General features: G+C 39.7%; 3 protein-coding genes across 3 annotated transcripts; 2 read left to right on the top strand and 1 right to left on the bottom strand.

The window, feature by feature from the left end:
* Positions 1–2,000: 2,000 nt before the first annotated feature.
* grpel1 (GrpE-like 1, mitochondrial) lies at positions 2,001–9,741 on the top strand. The gene is made up of 4 exons (XM_088629239.1): positions 2,001–2,155; positions 3,507–3,666; positions 4,300–4,381; positions 7,496–9,741. Exons 1-4 carry the CDS (start codon positions 2,088–2,090, stop codon positions 7,840–7,842), a joined length of 657 nt encoding a protein of 218 aa, XP_088485365.1. The 5' UTR covers positions 2,001–2,087; the 3' UTR covers positions 7,843–9,741.
* Positions 9,742–12,067: 2,326 nt separating this feature from the next.
* On the bottom strand, positions 12,068–18,423 carry tada2b (transcriptional adaptor 2B). Its single transcript, XM_088629229.1, has 2 exons — positions 18,099–18,423; positions 12,068–17,155 (listed from the first exon to the last, which is right to left on the bottom strand). Exons 1-2 carry the CDS (start codon positions 18,366–18,368, stop codon positions 16,016–16,018), a joined length of 1,410 nt encoding a protein of 469 aa, XP_088485355.1. The 5' UTR covers positions 18,369–18,423; the 3' UTR covers positions 12,068–16,015.
* Positions 18,423–20,390, top strand: cfap184 (cilia and flagella associated protein 184). Its single transcript, XM_088629217.1, has one exon. It carries the CDS (start codon positions 18,732–18,734, stop codon positions 20,292–20,294), a length of 1,563 nt encoding a protein of 520 aa, XP_088485343.1. The 5' UTR covers positions 18,423–18,731; the 3' UTR covers positions 20,295–20,390.
* The last annotated feature ends 4,971 nt before the right edge of the window (positions 20,391–25,361 follow it).

The raw sequence follows: 25,361 nt of genomic DNA, 5'->3' as shown, positions 1-25,361 counted from the left end.
TTTCAGTCTTCAATTCAAATTTTAAATTCTATACATATATGAAATCACATGGAGAATGTAATGGTATAATTTCTATTAACTTTGGAATGTGCTTTTTATCATGATATAATGGAGAAACAAGTGCAAATATGAAGAAGGATAAGTGTTCAATATCAATGATAACAGCATACCATATATTGAAATTGGGTATATTCTTCTAACAACACTTTCTGTCTACAGAGAAAATGTATTGAATACAAAAAAAACTTTAATGCGTTGGCGAAGTACTTTTAAAGACACAGATACTTTTCAAAGTCAATGTGATGTTTTAATAATGGATTCACAGTTTGAACAGCAAAAAGGAACTTTAATGAAATGACAGTACTTAAAACTGCCCTTTACTCTCTTCCTGTTGAACAATCAAAATTTGTTCTACAGGGAATATAAAGGAGGTGATTATTGTCGTTCTGTGCAATTGAAGTCATTCAATAGTGTGAGCAATCTAAAATGATGTTTGAGAAGGATCCATCTAGAAAAATGAACTCTTATATCACCTCAAGGACAGAAGGCTCTGCTTTCAGCACATGAAACAGAGGCAATGGTGAAATGTAGACCTAACCAGCAGGGATGACAGCCCACCTATCTATCCATCCATTTTCTAACCACTTGATCCATTTCAGGGTCACAGCAGAGTCTGAGCTTGGGTTTTCCACATTCTGAAATACTGAAATATAAAAATAGAAAATAACTTCTAAGGTTGGGTCTGATGGCTGGGTTTCCCAGTCAATTTCAACTTTCTAACCACTTCGTCCAATTCAGGGTTACGTAGGAGCCATGGTCACAAGGCAAGGTGCACTCTGGACAGGGCACCAGTCCATTGCAGGGCACTCTCAGACACTCACACCAGGGCAAGTTTTCCCAGAAGCCTATTAATCTGCCATTATGTCTTTGGACTGTTTGAAGAAACAGGAGGACCTGGGGGAAACCAATGCAAACACACAGAGAATATACAGACTCCACGCAGAGAGCACCCCAGGTCTGGAACTGAACCCTGGGCCTCAGCACTGGTCACCACTGCTTCGCCATGTCACCCTTTCAGTGAGGTCTACTAAACATACCCTCATGATGTTCATGACAACGAACATCACAGCAACACATACAGTATACATGCTCAGCACAGAAGACGAATACAGAAGACAATTATGGTGCAGTTTTTCCAGTTTTGTAAAATAATCCCACAATCCATGGTTCCATAGCATTTTGAAACCAGAGGTTGATTAAATCCACAATATTCTGGGACACCTCAGACTGCACTCCTTCACTGTTGGCTGGGATTACAAACTACTGTGACTGACAAAGTTTAATTTTGCAGACAAGGCCAAATACATTTTCTTTGTGACTACACATGTAATCCTAAATAATAGACTATTATCTTATTTTCTTTTAGTATAATGGAATCCTGCTATTAATGACTTATAAAGTTTTAGATATTACAACGAAAAACAACAACTATTCATATGGAACATGTGTGATGAATTACCCTGCACTTTCTGTTCCTTGAGTACAAAAAGAAATAATAATGTAATGCTGGTTACAGACACTACCCAATCATTTATTACAAATAAATTTATATTTTTTAGCAAGGAATTAACCTTGCTATTTTGTAGACAGCGCACGCTGGCGCAATTTCCCCACACTCGAACCTTTTGCAGAAGAAATGAGCCACCTGCTTTGGTGGAATAACTCTGGAATCAACTGGATTTTTGCACGTCTAAAAAATACGAAACGCATAAATTATAACTCTGTAAGCAGAATTTTTAAAAATAATATACAACGAAAACAGGCATATTTTTATTTTATTTTATTTAAAACACCGTAGTCCTTGAAACGTCAAACCGTCATACGTCACGTGAATTGCTTTTGACCTCTTCAGTCAATTACAACCAAACTCCTTTTTCCAGATCCTGCTTTACTCTTTCTCCACCGTGCTGTTATTGGTCGCTTTAGTGAGTAACTTTTGTTTCTTCCTTCTGATTGGTCAAAATTCTTGACGTACTCAGCAGCAGGTTATTGTGTCCCCCCGGCGTGTGCGCTGTAGATAAGTGACAATGGCGAGCTGGTGTGCAAGAGCAGCAAGACAGTGCTATTCTGTGATAGCATCGCCTGGCCTCATAAGGTAAGAGGAAAGTAAAGTGATCAACGATCGTCTGTAGTTATTTCCCATTCCCTAACTTGCTCGAGGTGTCCTTAGCGCTGTTGAATTTGCGGGTGCGCCATGTAACGTGGAGGTTAACAGTTACATCACTGGGGATGCCAGAGGTAAGTCTCGTTATTTAAAGCAGTCCGGTCAAGGTTAAAAGGGTTTAAGGTTGTTATGCCATTGGGTAGAACTCGCTCTTCTGAATACCGTAGGAATCTGAAAAGCGTAGCCTTCGTGCATTGCTACAACATGTGGTGTGTTCTTACTTTTTACGCAAGAGAAATATATGAGTCTTCCATTAAGTTGCTTCATAAAGAAGAGCAACCGATTTCATAATCTTGTTTGACTCTGGGAGATTCAAGTTGCGCTTTATACGAAGTTACACAGTGCATTTCAGTACGTTTTTGCACGATAATGGTGTATTAATTAACCCTGACCAGTTTGCCTTTGGTTACAATGTAGTAACTTGTTTTCCTATTTTTCGCATGATCCCAAATGAAGTATCGCAACAGAATACAGGAGATGTTTTCAAAGGAGACTCGTTACTTAAAGTGTGATGTAACAGCATGACACTAGTGCTGAACTGGGGATATTGTCCGGAGTGAACAGAACAAACTCCTGCAACTGCGTCAACAGCAGATGTCACTAGAGATCAGGACATCTCGGAATATTAAGAGGACGTTTTTGTGTGACTTGTTAATTCAGATCAGATCACTTTATTGGCCATCTACAATTGCTTGTATTAGGAATTTGTCTTTTTGCATACCCCAACCTTTGCTCCATGAGATACACAGGTAGAGAAGTTTGGGGTCAGAGCGCAGGGTCAGCCATTTATACGGCACAGTTGGATAACTGCTCCATTTATACCTGGAGCAGTTGGGGTTAAGGGCCTTGCTCAGGGGCCCAACGGAGTAGAATTCCTCTGCCGACTACGGGATATGAACCGGCAACCTTCCAGCCACAGATCCTTAGCCACAGAGCCACCATGTTCTTTGCTTTGTATTACTTACATGTTAGTCTTATGTGTTGGGATTCTTGTTTTATAGTAATGCAGTCCGTTTCGTTATACAGTTCTCTAAATTGTAAGGAGCCAGCACTATCCCAGCTACTTTGTCATAGTAGAGAAGCTCAGACCTCAGGTGGTATTCTGTGCTCAGGCTACAGATCTACAATGCGCTGAGCAGGCTGAGCACAGGCGTAGCAGTACTAATTACGTTTAACAAGTTTCCATCACTTTAGGAAACGTTAATGCACTGCAAACGCCCATAACAGTACAAATAAGTGTCAGTTTCACGTTTCAGGCCTTGAGATGTGCTTTCCTCCACAGGGCTTCCCCAAGACTGCTTTGCACTGCTGCCCAGCAGAAGAGCAATGGGCAGAGCACAGAGGAGGAGCAGGGCGGGGGGCAGCACGCTCAGCAGACCCCAGCCGAGAAGGTGCTGGCAGAGGAGAAGAGTCAGCTTGAAGAGCAGCTGAAAGAGATCACCGTAAGCGTTCTTCTGAGCTGACACCTGATCCACGTAGAACTCGCTTCATTTCACTGCTATGAGTTCATGTTCTATCACTCTCGCCTCAGTTGTATTCTTAAAAGATGTTCAGCCAAAGTACTTTTTTTTTCTAGATATAGGCAAGTGTGGTATTTGTCTGAGAAGATGTGTTGCTGAAGATGTTATAACACTTGAGTAGTCAAATGATATTTTTTTTGGTGGGGGGGTTTCAGTATCTTAATGGAAATTAAACACTTCGAAGATTTTTCTAAATTACATTCCTGTTCTTTAGGAGCAAACACATGCTGCATTTTTGTTGTCCGGAATGATGTGTGTGCACTCAGGCACTCAGTTCTAAGGCCTGTGGGTGGTTATATCACTTAGGGATGGGGATTTTCATATTCAGAGCAAACAGCTGAAAATGACGGAGGTTTCACATATTAGAAAATTATTCGTCTATTGCTCAGTCCTCATAGATTTCCTCATTTAATTCCTTTAACAGTTGTTAAAGGATATAGTTGTGATATGCTGGTTTCTTTCAAGCAACAGCCGGATGAGATATTTAACTACTAAACAGGCTTGATGGGCCGAATGCCCTCCTCTCATTTGTAACCTCTCTTATGGTCTTAACAGGACAAGTACAAGAGGGCCCTTGCAGACACCGAAAACCTAAGGCAGAGGAGCCAGAAAATGGTGGAAGACGCTAAATTATATGGTAAGCTTGTAGGAAATTGTCTATGCCCATCATGACTTTATGCCTTCCACTGAAATACGGGCTAGTGTGGTAGTGTCTTAGTTGCCCTTTGTGCCCTGGAAGGACTGCCATCTCTTCCTGGGTATGTTTTCCCTCCTTGCGCCCTCCAGCTTCGAGACTTGAATCCTAAAGAAATTTTCTTCTTTACTTTTAAAAATGAGCCGCTCAAATTTTTATTTGGGCGGCCCAGTGGTTAGCCTTTGCTGCCTCACAGTGCTAGAGCCCTGGGTTCCATTCCAGACCTGGGATGCTCTCTGTGTAGAGCTTGTAAATTCTCTCCAGGTCTTCACTGGGTGTGCCACTTTCCTCCCACAGTCCAAAGACGTACTGGTGAAGTAAATTGGCTTCTGGGGAAAACTGGCCATGGTTTTAGTGGGTGCACGTCTGTGTGTGCTCTGCGATGGACGGGCATCCCATTCAGGGTGTACCCTACCTTGCATCCATTGCTTGCTGGGATAGGCTCCGGCTTCACCATGACCCTGAATTGGATGAAGTGATTAGAAGATGGATGAATTTTAACTAACTGGACGACAGTACCCAATCACGAAGTATTCAGTCCGCAACAGACAAGCAATTTGCCTCTGTGATCGTGAGGCTGTGATGATTTAGGAGTATATTCCATGTAATTCCATGTATGCATTTGAATTGATTATATTAGGAAAAAAAAAGTTCAGCCTAGTGATTTCTATGGAGACACATTTATTTTAAGTAAATTTTAGAGTCAATAAGCACATAACCTAATCCGTGACCCATTGTGCTACCAAACACTTTAAATTGTTGCAGCCACCTCACATTTTTACACAGTCTTATCAGTGTTCAAATGACTTTTTCAGGTGGTAAAATGCATATTCACTTGGAATTATGTCTAGAGACTGACTTGGTTATAATAAGATTTTTTTCTACTGGTGAAATCCTTGGTTGCATAGATTGTACATTGTAGTGCTGCCCAATACATATGGAAGCGTTTCCTAAATATGCAGGTAGAAGGTTTCTGTAGCCTTCAGAATGCAATCTGCACCCGTCATCACAAATTACAGCATCAGTAAAGATTTTGATGACGTGGTGTTCTTCAGAGCATCTCTAGTTCCTTCCTTTCTCTGCTCTTTAACCTCTCCTTCACTTTGGTAAAGGTGTTTATGGTCCCATCTGTCTATAAACCTTTGATCAAAAACTCTTTGAGTTCATCTTGGTATTTATCATCTGTCAAAATATGAAGGACAATGTATATTTTGGTCTAATATGATTTAATACATGGAAATACCTGAAAATAAATGTGTATAAATATGAATTACAAGTACAGTAGAAATCTTGATTACACACACAAATTGCTTCACAAAAACACATTTTGTCTTTATTGTTCAAATACTTTTAAAGAGCACTGTATTGTGTGTGTATATACAGTGCCTTGCGAAAGTATTCGGCCCCCTTGAACTTTTCAACCTTTTGCCACATTTCAGGCTTCAAACATAAAGATATAAATTTTTTTATTTTATGTGAAGAATCACCAACAAGTGGGACACAATTGTGAAGTGGAACGAAATCTATTGGATTTTTGAAACTTTTTTAACTAATAAAAAAATGAAAAGTGGGGCGTGCAAAATTATTCGGCCCCCTTGCGTTAATACTTTGTAGAGCCACCTTTTGCTGCGATTACAGCTGCAAGTCGCTTGGGGTATGTCTCTATCAGTTTTGCACATCGAGAGACTGAAATTCTTGCCCATTCTTCCTTGCAAAACAGCTCGAGCTCAGTGAGGTTGGATGGAGAGCGTTTGTGAACAGCAGTTTTCAGCTCTTTCCACAGATTCAGGTCTGGACTTTGACTTGGCCATTCAAACACCTGGATACGTTTATTTGTGAACCAAAATGGTCCTGTATTTGGCTGCATCCATCTTCCCCTCAATTTTAACCATCTTCCCTGTCCCTGCTGAAGAAAAGCAGGCCCAAACCATGATGCTGCCACCACCATGTTTGACAGTGGGGATGGTGTGTTGAGGGTGATGAGCTGTGTTGCTTTTACGCCAAACATATCGTTTTGCATTGTGGCCAAAAAGTTCGATTTTGGTTTCATCTGACCAGAGCACCTTCTTCCACATGTTTGGGGTGTCTCCCAGGTGGCTTGTGGCAAACTTTAGACGAGACTTTTTATGGATATCTTTGAGAAATGGCTTTCTTCTTGCCACTCTTCCATAAAGGCCAGATTTGTGCAGTGTAAGACTGATTGTTGTCCTATGGACAGACTCTCCCCACCTCAGCTGTAGTTCTCTGCAGTTCATCCAGAGTGATCATGGGCCTCTTGGCTGCATCTCTGATCAGTCTTCTCCTTGTCTGAGCTGAAAGTTTAGAGGGACGGCCAGGTCTTGGTAGATTTGCAGTGGTCTGATACTCCTTCCATTTCAAGATGATCGCTTGCACAGTGCTCCTTGGGATGTTTGAAGCTTGGGAAATCTTTTTGTATCCAAATCCGGCTTTAAACTTCTCCACAACAGTATTACGGACCTGCCTGGTGTGTTCCTTGGTCTTCATGATGCTCTCTGCGCTTTCAACAGAACCTTGAGACTATCACAGAGCAGGTGCATTTATACAGAGACTTGATTACACACAGGTGGATTCTATTTATCACCATCAGTCATTTAGGACAACATTGGATCATTCAGAGATCCTCACTGAACTTCTGGAGTGAGTTTGCTGCACTGAAAGTAAAGGGGCCGAATAATTTTGCACGCCCCACTTTTCATTTTTTTATTAGTTAAAAAAGTTTCAAAAATCCAATAGATTTCGTTCCACTTCACAATTGTGTCCCACTTGTTGGTGATTCTTCACATAAAATAAAAAAATTTATATCTTTATGTTTGAAGCCTGAAATGTGGCAAAAGGTTGAAAAGTTCAAGGGGGCCGAATACTTTCGCAAGGCACTGTATATATAAGGTGTATGTTATATACATTTCCTGTTGAAAGGAATTATTTCCCTAAATGTTGAACAATAGGTTTGGGATATATCACATTTTAATAACCAAACTCTTTGGGAAATATCACATTTTAATTGTTTTGTTTGCCATTATTAATATGAATCACTAGGTATTCAAGGATTCTGCAAAGACCTACTAGAAGTTGCTGACATTCTGGAAAAGGCGACAGTGAGTGTCCCCAAAGAGGAGGTGACTCCAGAGAATCCTCACCTGAAGAGTCTGTATGAAGGGCTGGTCATGACAGAGGTCCAGATTCAGAAAGTGTTTGCCAAGCATGGTTTGGTCAAGCTTAACCCTGCGGGGCAGAAGTTTGACCCCTATGAACATGAAGCTCTCTTCCATGCCTTTGTGGAGGGGAAGGAACCGGGCACAGTAACCATGGTTACGAAAGTGGGATACAAGCTGCATGGGCGCACTCTGAGGCCTGCGTTGGTGGGTGTTGCAAAAGCACCATAACAGAATTTGTAAAAAGAATGTATTCGGTGGGTAACGGATTGGGGTTTTTGTTCAAATTCAAAGAATCTTTGGACTTGATTTTTGAACAGCATGTAATTGAAAGAAAACTTGTAACCTAAAATGAAGCTCTTAATCTGTTTGATTCCCCCAACTGTGTTACAAGTTATGCATTTCTGCTCGACAATATATTTTTCTAAATGCAGATGAACCTTGTTTTCATATTTTGAATAGCCTATCATAATTGTCTCCTCGCGTTTTAGCAGCCCAAAGGAAGCTAAACCCGTTAACCACAAAAAAACTACAAGAAATCAGGTTTATGTCTCATAGTTTGAATTTCTTTTGTAAACATGTACCATGTATTTAAGCGCTCTTTGCAGCATTTTCAGGTTTATTCCATATGTTATAACACTTTCTTAATAAAAAAAACTTACAAAACCTTGGCTTTGAGAAGAAACTGAGGGAGTTAAAGGTTGAAGTGTTTTAGTTTTTTTTAAACAAAGGAGTTTGTGTTAGGAAGAAGAGAAAGCTAAGCAGAGAAGTGAGGATAGAGGGTAAACAAAAGCAGAGGGAGGGAGGGAAACATTAGGAATGGCAACCTTAAGGGTTGTAGGTGTCCGCGGTAAAATGTCCATTGAACTTCATCAGACAGTGTTATGAAGAGAGATGCAAAATTGCATTAGCATTTGTAAAGGCCACAGCTGCAGATGTGTGCCTTTGAACCAACATACTTTCGGGGGGAACTAAAGGTGTCACAGAAGACCAGGGAAATGGGAGATTTCTGAAATGATGTCCCAGCCTGCTAGATGCAAAAAAAAATAGCATGATGATGAAGAAAACTGCCTCAGTATGAATTAAAAAACACTTAGTTCAGGCACAGAGATATGTATTTCAGGAGCTGTCTATTACCTTTGGAAGGGTGTTTCCATTCCGTTTCCTCAGGTTGTTGAAGCCTTTTTGTTCTGCACACTTCCTCATGCATTCATCTCCAGTGCTAACTCTTATCCATTGTTTTCACCTGTTAATGTGTTTGAAGTTAATTGTAACACCACAGGGTATAGCAACTATACTTAGGTGCATATAATATTGCTAAGTTAACTCTTTTAACACCTCCTTTGTCTTTTGGGCCTCATTACTGAAAAAAACTAGGTAATCAGAACTTCATATGAGAAAACATGTTGACAGTACACACCATGTACTTACCTAGTAATGTTCTCTCTAGTGAGATTATATGATGATAATACATACAATACCATTTTCAAATATAAATATTTTAATATTCATATTTGTATTTTCTACAACACTGCCCACTGGCACGTTACATATTTCATGAAACCTTGAATTTCCGTCTACCAATTAGGATTTCGCTGGACAGGAACCTTAGTGATTGGAAGATAAATTACATCTTATTAAAAGCAAACACTAGTCTTGTTGCAAACATTCCAATGTATTATTTCATTCCATATCTTGGTAGGGTTCTGCACCTGAATGGTTCCAATAGGATCTTTGAAATTTTGAAATTATTCTTGCACTCTTTCCTGTGACGAGTGTAGCTGGATGCCATTGTACATGTCTGTGAATCTTTTCACTATACAGTATTTGTAAATTCTTTAACCATACTAATAATATTACAGAATAATCTAGGGAAAAGAGCTGCTGTGTTTTTGTTTCCTGTCAATGTTTTATGTTTTTTATTCAGTTATAAATTCATGGTAATTTGAGTTTTATGCTACTGGAACATAAATGTTTAGTTCTATAAATATTTGTACAATATTTAGTTTTACTCTTATCATGCATTTGAAGGTAATCTGTGTACAATGTTCCCATTCAAATTCTGTTCTGTACTGTATAGTCTAATTTTCAGCAACAATTCCCAACATAAATTAAAAACCCACTAAAATATTTCTTATTGTTTGCTTTGTTTGCAAAGAATTAATTTTCAGGAAATACACAGTTGACACTAAACTGAAACCCTTAATTCAATCCTTAATCAAATAACCATTAAATCTGAACTTTTTCTCAATTTTAAAAACTTTTTTTAAAATATAAGAGGCATAGAGATATTACAGGCATGGATTTAGTGAATGCAGGTCCTAAATCTGCATTTACTATTATCTACTCTAAACTATTAGTTTAGAGTTAATAGTAATTTGTTCAATGGACAAGTTATAAAAGATGGACAAAGGATCATAAAAGATTGATTCTCAAACTACAGGTAAGGAAATGTTTGTTTGAATTGAGATTGGTGAATAAATACGAAACAAAGTACAGATAATAGATTAGTGGAATGAGTGGAGAACTACAAAAATCCGTGCTAGGACAAATGCTCTCGCAAATTTATATCAATTATGTAGATTGTGGTATAGTTAGATTTGCAAGTGATGCAAATATGTAAGATTAATGAACCCTGTAGAAGCAACAAATGAAATTCAAAAAGATCTAGATAAAATTCAAGAATGGTAAAACCATGGAAGAAGTGAGCTTGAAGATGTTACTTGTGAAAAAGAGTACTTGAGTATATCGGCTTGTAATTTCAATAATCTGGGGAAGAAATAAAACAAATGTGTTGAATGTATAGAATTTAAATCAAGGGAGGTTATGTACCATTACTTTGAATATTGTGTTTAATTTTGGACACCATGTGTTTCTTTGGGTTCATTCCAGAGAGGAGTAACCAGACATATTTTAATGCTTAAAGGAATGTTCATCTACACTGATAAAAGAACTGAGAACTGAATGATTTTGGTTTTGAGCACAGACTTCAATGGGCCTGATTCAAGTATTCAAACAATGTTCAAAGGTGTTGACAGAGTCATCCCAGTGGACAACTTCAGTATGAACAATGAAACACAATCCAGAGGACACGGGTGGAACTACATGGATGGGCACTTAAAGACCAAAAACCCGCAGCACGTCTATAGAGGATTTACATATCCCAGAGTTTTATAGAGGATTGTACGAGTATAGAACAAGATACCAAATCATAGCTACAGTTTGAACAAGTAGGTGTTGAGTACAAATCTCAGCTGACACACAGTTGTACTCTTAGCCAAAGGATTTAAGCACAAAAAATGTTCCAGCAAAAGATCCGGCTGCTGAAAACATATGTTGCTTTGAATAAAAGTGTCAGCTGAAAGAATTAGTAATGTTGATTAAGCTGAAAGCCTGACTTATTTCAAGAAATATCTGGATATCTGTAAACTTCTTCAATATATTACTAATATTTTCAATAAAAGCAGGCATTTTGGGAAGAGAGTCATAATCTGTTTCTTGATACATAAATTGCACCGATATGTTAAGTTTAAATTAACAAATGCAAACTATAAACCAGGACTAAGGGATGCAATTTGAAAATTAAGGTCTTTTTAAGACCTTAAGATACATGTAAACCAAATTAGATGGTATCCCAAATGGTTACCTTTAAACATGTCACTATTGTATAGAACCGTAGCATGTTACTTCTCTAGAATAATCTTTTGGGAAACTACTTTCTGAAGTCAGTGAAGAAGGCAGCAATATCCTTCAAACAAGCAGCAATATTTAGTTATTGAATAATGTTCACTTGACCATTTTAAATTTATACTTAAGATTATTTCCATACAATGTGTGAAGCTGCATCCCTAAACTGCAAACAATTTGCCAGCTCAATTCCCACCAGCATGAAAGTTTCGAAACAATATACACCTTAGAGAGGAACAAGGATCCTAATCAGACCTCTGTAAATACAAAGTCTCCCGAGGAAAAGATCGATTAAAAGCCTTCACCTTTCATCTACGTTTAAAAATCCATATTAAGAATCTAAGTGGGTTTTCCACAATCAGAAATAATGAAAAAAACAGAAAGTCTCTCTTAAGACTTCACTGTGTCTGATGGCAGAGTTTTCCAGGCAGAATATTGTTAAAACATCTACTGATCCATTTTTTAACCTCTCCTTCCAATTCGGGGTCGTGGGGTCGTGGAGTCTATCCCACCAAGCAACAGGTACATCACAGGGCAGACAGATACAAAACAGTCATGTACACAGCCACACACAATTTTCCCAGAAGCCAATTAACCAACCACTGTGGGAGGAAATCCATGTGAACCTGTGGAGAACATACAAACTCCACACAGACAGCAAGCAAAACCAGAACTGAGCCCAGGACCCCAGCACTGTGAGGCAGCAAAGTTAACTCCATAGTGCTACTGTTGGTAAAAATGTATTTTAAATAAAGAATGAAGCAGGAAACAAAGTATGTGCACTTTAATACAAAACATGTAATGACACACAATTTGATGTGCAATCACAAAGAGTAGAACAGAATAAAGCCCCCCTCAAATTTAACAAGTATTATCCTAACATCAAAATGTCTACTCTACCTAAACACAAGTTTCACAGCATGCTCAGACAGTATGAGGAAGGCTTTGACAAGTTTGTTGTTTTTTTGTACAAAAGTTATAAAATATTCCTGAAATAAAATACTTTACATTTCACAGGTCAATCTTTATAATTTTTTTTCTTATTTTACAAAAAATATTTACAATTGCTAAAATATTTAACAAACTCCCATGAAATACAAAAGACAAAACGTTAACATTTAACTGAAACTTTGAATGGGTTTAATAACTTGAATGATCATTTCGTATCTCAGATTACCAAAACAGATATTAAATGGCTCCTCTACTGACATGAAATTACTTTTGAATGAAATATTTTTATAACAACTGCAACACTTAGCTTAATATTTTTACATGTCGGAGAAAACTAGTCGGATGTTAGAAAGTTTAACATGCTGAGTCAACAAAGCAACACACCATTTGTTAAGAAAGTAATATGAGCATCCTTCTGGGGCAAATTTAACTTCCCCTCCTTGTTTACTTGGCATTTCCGAACAGTAAATCAAGCTTAGGAACACAAACCTCCACATGTGTGTCCACCTTAATAAAGGTAGAGCACAAAAGTAGACAAAAAGAGAATAATGAAAATCTAACACAGGATTTAGTCACTGGCTGACAACGGCATTGATCAAAACAAATGAAAAAACATGCAAGTTGTGATTCTTCTGGTTTGCAAGCATGCTCTTCACAAATATAGCTAAAACACAGGCCAGGGGGCTGCAAAATACAAGACTACTGTATGTTTCACCAAGTGGACAGAGCCGGCTCACTTACATTGAGATAAGACAAAAACACAACCCCAATGTGATTGCTTAAGCTACACTCAAACAGTAAGTAATGACATTTAACACTTCTATCACATTACCACCCACTGTAAACTCACAAAAAAAAGGCTAACGGTTAAAAAGAGAAAACAAAATCTGTCCTAAAATGTAAGAGTAATTTGCTCATCCTAAACAGTATAGCCTGAATCACAGGTTTCAGTGCCATACCTCAGTGTTCAAACGTTTAGAGTTTTCACTCGCATCTTCTCAAGACAAATCCAGGTTCTTTCCCCACCCAGTAAACACTAAAAGTTCAACAAAATGATGCACTCACAGACACCCCCTTCCAGTTTGTTTCACTAACCCAATTCCAAAATCAGGAAACAGTAAAAAAGAAAAACAGCACTTAAAACTGCTTTTTTAATGATGTTTCATGCAATGAGATGTTTAAGTACTCAATTTCCATGGAATCCACTTACAGTTGTGCATGTTTTACAGCTTTAACCCTGATTTGCTAATTTGTCCAACATTCCCACTGTTTGTTTCTAGGCATAAATTCAGAATTTTCACAGAAAGCTGGCTCACACCAGAATACCACAAATTCCCGGCGAATGTCTGAATTTACACAGAACAGACTCAAGTGACATTTTTCACATAACATTCCAACCTTTGATAAAACCTGCGTCAGCATTTTCTTACTAAATTTCTGAATGGGTAAAAACCCACGATACAATAGACGAAATGGAAAGGCTGATTCAACACTTAGAACCTATTGAGGGAGACTACACATTTTATGAAGGCTGTGGCAGGAGTTAAATACTTCAGTGTATGAGCTGGAAACTTTGTTTCCGTATTTTTCTCACTATCAGCATTTTAACAGTGAAACCATCTCACTCGATGCAAAATGCTGAAGCATTCCCTATTACTAGTCACAACTGTAAGGGTTTATCATGGTATTTACAGAGTAAGGAGGGCTGTCTTTGTACAAGCTGCAAAGAAACACGTAGAAAGTGAATTCCTTTTCGGCTACTGATATTTTTCTTTCCTTTTTACTTTTCGGCAAAAAACTGACCTCTGCTTTATGTTTATTCACAGAGCAAAACCCATTTCTTTGTTATCGGCAAATTCAATCTTACTTCGTACTGGTTAAATGTCAGCAACATGCGACAGTTTTAAGCTCTGTACAGATATTGACAAAATGGTTTTTCAATCGTCAAACGGAGGCGTAACATATGTTATAACTTGCCAAGATAGTTATCTCTATGCCAAGATAGTTGTTACTTTCTGCGAAAGCAAAATGTAACTGCCAATGTCTCTCAGTTGTGGCTGCTGCAGTCTTTTGAGGTTTTACAAACAACATGCTAAGGTAATATAAATATACTAACCCTTGGATTTTATTTCAGGTGGGCAAAAAGTGTTGTGAAAAAATCTAGACGGGATTTTCATTTAATAACGGTAATCTATACTGCGATATGAGACTCATAAAGGTTTAGAAATAAAACTAAATTTAAGTTATTGCACAAAATAAAAACCCAAACTTCTCCTTCACAACTACACTATATATCTAAAAACTGCATTTTAGTTCTTACTGTATATCAGCTGCTCCTACAGTACAAGAACAAAGAACTGTAGACCCTGTTCTTGTAGCAGTATCTTTTGACTTAATGCTTTAAAGATACTTGCAACATGCTTCAGACCCTGCATGGCTTGATGCTGCACACAATTTAAACAATGCATTATCTGCCAGTTAATTAAATCTTGCATGTCCTGTATTTGAAAGAAAAACAACATTCTTGGCAAGAATTAGAGTGAACCAATAAATTATAACACAATGTCCAGAGTATCACATGCAAACCACCGGCCAAATACATGAACCTGCTACAGTACAAGAGATTGAAATGATTCACATGTATAACCACATTTATGTCCTCCGTTTTCCCCCCACAGTAGGCCTATACAAACCACCAGCTCCCAAGAAAAAATAAGTTTCACATAAGCATACTATAAATATATATTCACAAAGGAAAAAAATACCATAATTCTGAAATATCTCAGATCAGATAGGGTTGACTTTTTGAGAGAATGGGGCACCCGGCTTCAAATAAAATGGCAGAATCCAAATGTCTGTGCTTGTTTGACAAGCAGAGAGTATTTGTTGTGCTTTTAAAATCTTTAGTAATTTCTAAATTAAAAAACATATATACGAGTGCCCTTTGGAGCATTTTCTGTCCTTTTTCTAAAAGACCTTCTTGTACCAGACCCTAACAACGATACACTTGGCTCTTTCTTCCTTGACAAAGCCCGCTCGGGCCACTTCACTCTTACAAACATTTTGGCAACTAAAACAAAAACGAACAAACTCAGAGAACGAGAATAGAAAAGGGAGATGCATATACAGTATTACCAAATAACTCCCCCCCCCCAAAGGACTCAACAGGCCAAATGAATATCCCAGCTGCCTGAAACTGTACATAGCAGTTTCTTTCCTAAAACAGAAATGACACTTTTTCTCTCCATGCATTTATCTCTCAAGACAAAGCCAAACGAATCCAGCATGACTTTTGGATTGTAGGAGATAAATGTTAACAATGGCATGGGTCTCCCTCCCTTACACAAAAGGCGGTGCCTCGTTGTGACTTCAAAGTTATTACGGAGATCTTTTCCATACACGAGTGACGAAGAGCTGCCGTAAAACAGCACCCACATTGGTAAGTTCAGGGATTGTAGTTGAGCCCTGGGGCAAAGATCACAGGAGAGAAGCAAACGTTGTTCTTCAGTTACTCTGTTATTGCCATTTTGTTTTCTCGCATGCTCAGCTTTAAAAAGGCTTAAATAAACCGCAAACAGCTTTTGACTTCTTTCTTTCCCCAGTCCCAGCATTATCACGCTCCCGTAGAAAGAAACAAAAAATAACGTCCAGTAGTTTGGCCCATTCGGAACTTACAGAGGTCAGACACGGCACACAGAACACCTTGTGAAAAGTAAACCACACACAAATTGGCAATGAAGTGAAACGCGCAACGAAGTAAGACAGACTAAGAGGCGTCCCGCGATATCCATCCACTCTCGGTGAGGAAGTTCAGAATCCTCTTTTTGAGGACTTTGTCCAGGTAGCTAGGGAGACGGCTCTTGGAGGGGATCCCCTGGCGCTTCTGTAGGTGGTCCTTGATTATGATGGTCTTGGCCGTCAGGTAGCGCGTGGGGCTGAGGTTCAGAGAGTTGCAGAGGACCTTCTCCCGGTCGGAGAGCAGCTCGAAGCCGGACAAGTTCTCGATCGCGGCAAACTCGCTGTCCTTGCCCTCCTCTTTGCCCCCGCCACCACCACCGCCGCCGCCGCCGCCCCCGCTCCCACCTCCTCCGCCCCCCCCCCGTTTGGACTGGGCCACGTTCTTGTTCTCCTTGCGCTTCTCCCGCTTGTGCCGCGCCGCCTCGTACTCCACCGACTCGTCCAGCCTGGTGATGCCGTTGCGCCGGTAGCGCTGCAGCTCCCGTACCTTGGCCCTCAGGACCCGCTCCTTGTGCATATTCTCAAAGAACTCCTCAAACTCCCGGCAGGCCATGAACTGGCAGAGGGGCCTCAGCTTGAGCCGCTGCTCCTTCTCCTCCTTGGTGATCTTGCGCTTGGGGGTCGGTGTCGCAGCCGAGGAGCCGGCCGCCGCCGGCGGAGCCACCGCTGCCACCACCGCCGCCGCCGCCACCCCCCCGGCAGCCGGCTTCTCCTTGTCCTTCTCCTTCTTGTCCTTGCCCAGGAAGGCCGGCACCAGGTTGTAGTCGCGGGCGATGGTCTTGCGCCGCTGCCGCTCCCTCAGCTTGCGCACGTACATGTCCACGTGGGCCCGCTTCATCTCGATCTCCACGTCGTCGTCATCGTAGTTGACCGACAGCCCGCTGATCAGCGTCTCGGCGTCCTGGTCGTACTCGATCTCGTAGTCGTCGCGCAGGGGCATGTAGCCCAGCTGCTGCTGCTCGGCGACGGTGATGTCAAGGGGCGGCAGTGGGGTGGTGAGGCTGGGAGACAGCGGCCCCCCGCTCGGACAGGTGTGGTCCGTCACTCGGTTTGGGATGCTGTCCGGGATACAGGCCTTGCCAAGGTTACCGTGGATGTACATGGTCACGTAGTGCTCCATGACTTCCTGTGGCGTCCTTGAAGCTCCAACATGGGCTGCCATGTCCTCCTGGAACAATACAATTGCGTTAGTGGGGCAATGATACAAATCTTTACACAGGCAGCCATTGTTACAGAGAAACTACACACGTCTTAGTATTTGCTTAGCCAATGGCCTTATCTGGCACAACTCAAAACATACAAAAACTTTCCCTCAGTAAGTAACAATCATGCAGATAAATTACAGAACATGCTGTCTTATGCAAAATAGAACAGTAAGGTTTAAAATGATATACAAACATTGTGGATACCACCAGCACTGAAAACTCACTCTCTATCAGCAGTGAACAATGTTCACTGGACTAGGGCAATGTTCACAACAAAGTCCTAGACATCCATGGAGAAAATCTATTCACAAGCTTTCTGTAGGCAAAAATACGTCGTTTCTGTAAACTGGAATAATTGCCTGTGGTCATATCTAATTGCATATATATATATGGCAGCACACAAATTGCTAAATCGCACAAGCACGCAGGTGCCTGTTTATGGATATTCTAAGAAAAACTCTTAATATTGTAAAGTGTAGTACGGGAAGAATTATGTTTTTTTTTTTACTTTCTTGATGGTGCAAAACACACACTTTACACAGTCATTTTTACTATAGCATTTAAAATCTCACGTATTTGCGAGGCGATAGTTTTTTCCACTCAAAGCGTTCAAAATCCTAAAATGTTTAAACGCTCTTAATAATCACAGGTTTTTATTTTATATAAGTCTATAATTTGACGCGTTTTCTACATTCTCAGAAAACCGACAAAGTAATTTTTGATCTTACCTATAGTTTGGCCAGTCCTCCTGATTGAAACCGATTTCAAATTAACTTTTCACTCACTCACAAACGTGACATTTGCTGAAACAGAACAATACTGGAGTACTGCAATTTCAACTGTCACCATCAAAACGTAATCCTCTCTCTTCTTCTCCATCCCGTGGGAAAATAAAAGAAAACTTACCCAGTTTCCAAAGCCATATTGCTCGATCGCATCCAGTAGCGACTGCTCTTCCCTGCTGGTCCAGCCTCCTTCTGCTTCGGGACCCCAAAGAGTAAAGCGTCCCCCGTCTACTTGCTGATACCCATGCCATCGCCGATGATTGCCTATTTCGGCGCCTGCAGAGAAGCATTCTGGACAGAGTTCGATGTCTTGGCACTCGGTGCAACGAAGCCGCAGGTTCGTTACATCTGCTAGACAATTAACGCAGTACTTCTTGCCCAGGTCGGCCATGTTGCAGGCTGCTGCTGCTTGTTGTTGAAGCTGCACAGCCTCCAAGGCAGGCGCATGCGCACTGAGCAGCTACCGCTCTGCTCCCTGCGTCTCATTAATATAAATATCACGCGCATGTTGGTTGGGTTACGCCCCCGTTTCTGGGGCAACCGAAAGACACCGCATTAGGTTTATAAAAAAGTTGGACAGGAAAGGTACAGTAGGTGTAATTTCTAGGTGATTCAGTTTTGGGTTCTTTTTTTTTCTTTTTGGAGCCAGTGTTTAGTTTGAGCTAACTTTACAGCTAACAATAGATTTACATTTATTTTACAGCGAGATAGGAACAAATAGTGACTTATTATTCTTATATTATTTCGTACTGCGATGGAGGCGTCACAGCCCCCCAAACTCGAAACTGTTGAGGAAACGACAGAGTACCTTCCTGAAGCGGAGAACACTAACGGTTTGTCCCAAACCGAAAAGCAAGAAGAGACATTCGAGAGAGAATCTGATAAAGCTGGAAATAACAATGACTGCACTGCTGAAATGCTAGCTGAAAATGATGGTACCGAGGCTGGGACGGAACAAAAGGAAGAGTTGCCTGAAGTTAACAGTGACCTTCCCGACACCAGACAGGGGCCAGCAGATGAGGTTTCAGGTGAGTCTCCAGGAGGACCTGCCGACGCTGAAGCTGAAACCTTAGAAGAGTTAAAAGGAGATAGTGCTGGTGAAGATGCACCAACACCTGTAAAAGAGGAGGAAAAGCAAGTTGTGCCTTCTAGTGAAGTTTTAGCAGAGCAAGAGGAGGAAGAAGGGCAGCAGATCATAGGAGAGCTGCTGTCTCGAGAGGGCAGCCCAGTGGCCCAGCAGGAAAATGCTCCCCTAGAGCTGGAGCTGGAGGCGCCAGAAAGAGAGACAAGCCCAACAGAAGAAGAGGAGGAGGAGGAAGAGGAGGAAGAAGCCCTAAGCATAAACTATGAAGAATACATGGAAAGGTACAAAGAACTTAAGAAGGAAAAGGCGAATATTATCCAGCAGAGCGGTCAGCTACAGAACAAGTTAGTGGAGTACTTCCGCAGGAAGACAGGGGAGGAAATCCGTCATGAGAAAGAGAAGCCAGTCTCAGATCAGGAGCAGCGCTACCTCAAGTACATGTCTACAATGGAGGACCTGAAATGGCAGCACAGGCGGGACTCAGAGAGCTACCAGCAGCAGATCAAGGAGCTGAGAGCCCAGTCCCAGGAAAAAGTGAGCCAGGTGGACAGTGAGTGGAAGGTCTTCATGGGCTTCAAGAAGGAGGTGGCAGTGTCAGCCATGAGCCGGCGCCTAGGAAAGCAAGCCGCTGTCGCACAAGTGGAGCAGATCCAGGCCAATGAGCAGCGGAAAGAGAACGAGCTGGTCCAAGTGAGGCTAGAGAACATCAAGCTGAAGAATAAGGTCAGGAAATTTGAGGCTATGCTGAAGGCTAAGGAGGAGCTGGCTGAAGGGCTGCACCTCATCGACTTTGAGCAGTTGAAGATTGAGAACCAGACGTACAACGAGAAGATTGAGGAGCGCAACGAGGAGCTCCTGAAACTCCGGAAGAAGATTACCAGCACAGTCCAGGTCCTCACCCACGTCAAGGAGAAACTGCAGTTTGTCCAGGTGGAGAACCAGGCAAAGAAGGCTCAACTTACAGAGGTGGAAGCCCTGGTTGCTCGGAAGAGGGACATCCTCACCAAGACCAAACAGGCACGTGATGCTCTCCGCACGGACAACCTGAAGCTCCGGCAGAAGTGTGGCCTTCTGGGAAATGAGACCTTGCTCCGGGACTTTGAAGAAAAGGTAGATGCCTCCGAAGCTCTGAGTCAGAGGCTTGAGATGCTGAGGCGCCGGCATGCTGAGCTGACACTGAGATGTGTAGGACTTAAGAGAAAACTAGAGCAAGCTAAGCTTTCACGCCAATGAAAAGCAGCAGATGCCAAAAATAACAAGACTCTGGACCCATTTCCTTTCATGGTCAATAACATAAAATAAATCAACCCAAAAAATAACTAAAATAAATGGTGTCAGCTGGTATTTTCAGATATTTCTTATATAGTTGGCTATTTATGTATGAAAGGGAGATATGATTTCTCTATTATTACAATGTATTTGTATTTAAAGTCAAATCTACAGTTTAGTAGTTGTGTACCTGACATTCACATTAGTCTCCTCATCATGAAAAAATGAAATTGATGATTTATATAAATTACTATCATACAAACTGTGAACAGATTGCCTTCCAGTTGAGATAAACACAGTTGAGATGAAGCAGAACTCTTTTTAAATTAAATTATTTCAGGGTGAACCTCAAATATTTTTAGATACATTTTACTCATATTCATTTTATATTTATTGTTGTCCGGGTCACTTGTGTGTAGATTCATATTGTGTATAATCAGTTGTCAACCTATTGCTTAAATGGCAATCATCTAAAAGTCTTATTGACTAAATATTTTATCCAGCTCTCTTCCACTGTATTATCTCATGCTTTGGGTTGAGTGGAATTTTAAAAATCATTGGCCTGGGGTATCCAGCTCCTGTCCTCCACTTCCAAAGTGCAATTGTTTGTTGTATCTCATTAAATCATTTCTTAGATGTGGGGACACAGTTCAATTGGCCAAATAATGCAATGGCTCTTGTAAATTAATCTAATTTGAGCAACGATACAGTTGTTTTTAATTGAAAATAACTTTATGGGTGACATATTATTATTCAGCATACAGGAGCATGACGTCTCCTTGTCCATTGGGGTGGACACCGTAAAAATAATGTCATTCTCAGGATGTGCATATTTCAGTATAGAGTATTTTGACCTTACTGCAACTTTTCCTTTCCTGTATTTAATCTCATTCCATTGGAAGCACTATTTGATTTATGTTAACTTGAATCTTTTTGCTGACCTTAAGTGTCCTGTGTGTTTGTGTTTCTTCATTCAAATCCTCCTACTGTTCTATTGCTTTTTAGGATCTAGGAAACTATTCTTATAATCAAACTGTCTGCCATTTCTATACGTTATTTTTTTATGGAATCTTGTTCAGCTTTTTCTAACAGAATAAGTGTTGATTCTGACTTGTTAGTGGTAAAATGCTTTATTTTTTGAACAAGCATTAAAGGGAAATTATTAATAAAGGGTAACAGAGCACTTACATTATAATTTTCTTTCAAATCTACCTATCAAGGCAAAGAAAGACAATAACATAAAACAGAATGTAAAAGGAGTAGTTTCTACCATTTATCTAACTCTATTGTTTCAGCTTTTTGTATTGCATTCCCTTTTGTAAGTTTTGTGTGATTTTGTTTAATACTTCATCCTCATGTTCTTTGCAATTATATCTAACTATTGTAAATATGATTGAAAAACAATAAGAACCTGACAGACCTGAAATAAAAAGTACAATTGGGAATATGCAGTTTTTGCTCATGGGATTTTCATAATTACCCCCCTTTTCACTCTTTTCTTTACACTTTCTGGCAACTAGTTTTCAGAAGTCTTTTCAGAGAATTCTCGTGTGAAAAAGTTTTCTTTTTAGATCAGTAAATAAATCAAATTCTAAACTGAAATAATACCAATGAATTCTACAAACCACATAGCAGGAAAGTCAAATCAAATGAAACAGAAAATCAAGGTGATAAAGACTAGTCCTTTAAATACACTACATTATGTGGATAAGTTCTGGCATAGGGCTTGGTTGCTAGACTCATCTGTAGTTGACTGCAGCAACACACTCACTGCTGGTCCTAGTTTGATTTAATCATCTCACTAAGTCACAGGGGATTTTACCTTTAGTGCTAAGCAAGCCAAAGGAGAAAAGGCTGCGCCTTTCCCCAGGGGATCGAGGCCAACACCAGTGATATGGGCTACAAAGGAGAAACATTATAGAGGAGCTGGAAGAAAAAAGTCAAACTTCTCAGTCAGCAGTTTATTTTCAAATAGGTACCCTAGTGAGCAAACAGCTGTATTAAGTGTTCTTTCTGCACTCTGCAAAGATAGTATTTTTGGTATAGCATGAGAAACAAAAGTAGACTTACATTCAAAATATAAGGTTGTCATAACAATGCTGTAAACGTGTTTAAAAATGTGAAACATTTTTCAACTAATCTCATCAACATTTATGCATGTACAAAATAATGTGATTATTATCTTTAAAGGTAATATCTAAGTCATTTACTGTATGTCAAAATTTTAAAGCAGCAGTAACACTCAAAAATGAGACTTAATTGTTTCCCTATTGCCTGGCAAAATAGGCAACCACGGAACAACGGTAAACATAAAGCATTGCATTTTTCTCACAATAGATTCCATCCAGCTTGATCAACACAGAATGAAGATTCATCCATCCATTGTTTATAACCACTTCATCCTTAGGAAGGTCCACAGTGAACTAGAGCCTAGTCCAGCAGACACAAGACACAAGGTGGGGCTGTAGTGAATGTGATGCCAGTGCGTTGTAGAGCACACAGAATAAAACAAAATCCTTCAGCTATGTTAGGGGATTGTGAGTCAAAGGGATCTTGCAGGTGCTGAAGGAAAATGCAACTGTCTAAAGGATTAATGTTGTGTTATTTTAAAATTCTCATTTGTCGCAGATCTTTTTCCCACACTTTACAAGGCAGAGACAAAGCATTAGAGGCACAAAATCTTTTGAAGCCCTACCCAAATCATTGATGGGTCTTTTTTTACTTTGTTTATAGTAAATGCACAATAATTGCAGACGAACATCTGCATCATTTATTATTAAAACATATCCATCCATTTCCGAACTGTTAATCCAATACAGGGTTGCAGGGGAGATGGAGGCTAACTTGGCAAGCAGCAGGCGAAAGATAGGATACGCCCTGAATGGGACTCCAGTCTATCGCAAGTCACAGAAATACAGACACACTAACGGCTGGGCCAGTTTTCCAAGCAATCAGTTAACCTACCATTAAGTGGACAGTGGGAGTAAACCGGAAGACCTGGAGAGAACACATGCTAACACAGGGAGGACATACAATATATTTGTATATTGTACAATTGTATATTGTATTGTAAATGGATATTTTTAATGTAAGTTTATGTAACACTAGCCGTCGGTAAACAATAATTCCATGTTCCCCAAGAAAGAGATGCATTTGTCTGTGTTCTCTTTCAAATAGTGCAAAATTCTGTTCTCAAAGCTACACATGAAAACTGTAAGTACTTATGTTGACATTATGACATGTATTACATTATATGTGACCATTTTCCCTTTAGGCAGTATAGGAAAGCAAGAAAAGAAGTCAATCAGAAAGTTAGAATGTAAAGTTAAAATTGTACGACAAGTTAAAGGATGTTATTTTGAAATTTACAAGCCCTAGCAAGACTAGATTTAGAATATTGTGTGCAATTTTAGACACCATGTGACAAAAAAGGTATCACTGCTCTATTCAGAAAAGTATGATCAGCTGACAGTCAAAAAGAACTAAACAATAAAACACAAACCAGAGGGTACAAGTGGAAACTACTAGGCAATGTATTTAAAAACAGAAGAGGAGGCAGTCTTGTACATAGTAGATTGTGGGAGTTTGGAATAAACTCCCCAGCCAAGTAGTCAAAGATGAAGTATTCACATCTTTCATGTTTCTCTCATTCAAACAATCGATTATAGGCTTATATAGCGACTTTCAGAGCATTTCTGAGGCACTTTACATCAATTATTTATAAACAATTACGCTCAGAATATACCATGTAATTAAAAGGGGATATGAATTAAAGGGCATTAAAAACAGTTTTGAGGCAGAAGGGTATCTCAAAGACAAGGGGCTACCCCTCATTGGCATTCCTCAGTATGAGGCATCCCCGCAAGTTTATTGCCATTTATTATTTTTCTAATTATTCAATATAATTATCTGCTACGACACAATTATCCATCTAAATTCCTGTAAATTATATTTATTGGTAAAGATTGGTAACCTTTCGGTAAAAAGTTCATATTCCTGGTAAAGATTATGGTACCCTAAGGCAATACTGAATCTGAGATGGTATGCCAGTCCATCATAAGGCACATACACACATTTGCACACACTCACACACAATCACACACTCAATATAGACAATACAGAGACACCAATTAACATGGCCAGCAAAGGTGCACACAGTTACAGGGAATACAGACAAAGTTCTCCCAGAAGCCTCTGCAATTTAGGACCTAAGAGCTCTGAGGCTACAGTGCCAGCACCCACTCAGTGCAAAATTACACTGTAGTTTAATTAATATTGATTAACCCAACACAGCTGAAAAGAATCCTTAAGTCTATATAGAAATTAAGTTCGATAGATTTTCACACTCAAAGATTTGCTGTTCCTGATGCAGTGTCATATGTACATGGAATGTTATTTGAATGTTAAAGACTTAAAAACCCTAAAGGCTCGAAAATATGGTAAAAAGTAAGACTGAGCAACTGGATAAGTTAAAAAAAGCCAAAACAACTTTTGTTATGTGTCTGGGTTTGGAATTTCCACACTGCATTTGTGCACAAATCTTCTTCTTTGGTCAGAAAAAGGATGATTAGCATTTTAGAGGTACAGGACAAATCTTCAGAAGCGATATCCCTTGAGCACTGATTTAAATTACAGCACTGCATACAGTTAGAAACAAGAAGGAAATAGTGCTGTCTAACAATCAGCGCATTTTTATTTTCAGATGATATATTGTCACAATTCCTTTTCACATATCTGATAATTACAAAGCAGAGACAATAGCATTAACAATAGTACATTTTATATGAAAGCTTTCCACAGCAATAATAGACTGACACCTGAGTCATTTAATACTACAAAGACTACCTTTCTGTCTTTCAAGTTTATTACAAAAGAGTTCCATGCATCAGCAACTCGCCGCCCACCAAGGCCAAAAAGCACTTCACTTCATGTACTCGCATTTCAAGAGGGTCAAGAGTTAATAAAAAAAACTAAAGGGAAAATAAGAAAATTGTTTTCTGTGAGGGAAAATTTGAATTGAATTATTTGATA

The sequence above is a fragment of the Lepisosteus platostomus genome, chromosome 1, assembly GCF_059453375.1.
Source record: "Lepisosteus platostomus isolate fLepPlt1 chromosome 1, fLepPlt1.hap1, whole genome shotgun sequence".
Taxonomy (NCBI): domain Eukaryota; kingdom Metazoa; phylum Chordata; class Actinopteri; order Semionotiformes; family Lepisosteidae; genus Lepisosteus; species Lepisosteus platostomus.
The sequence above is the reverse complement of the archived record's forward strand: the minus strand, read 5'-3'. Positions and strand labels throughout refer to the sequence as shown.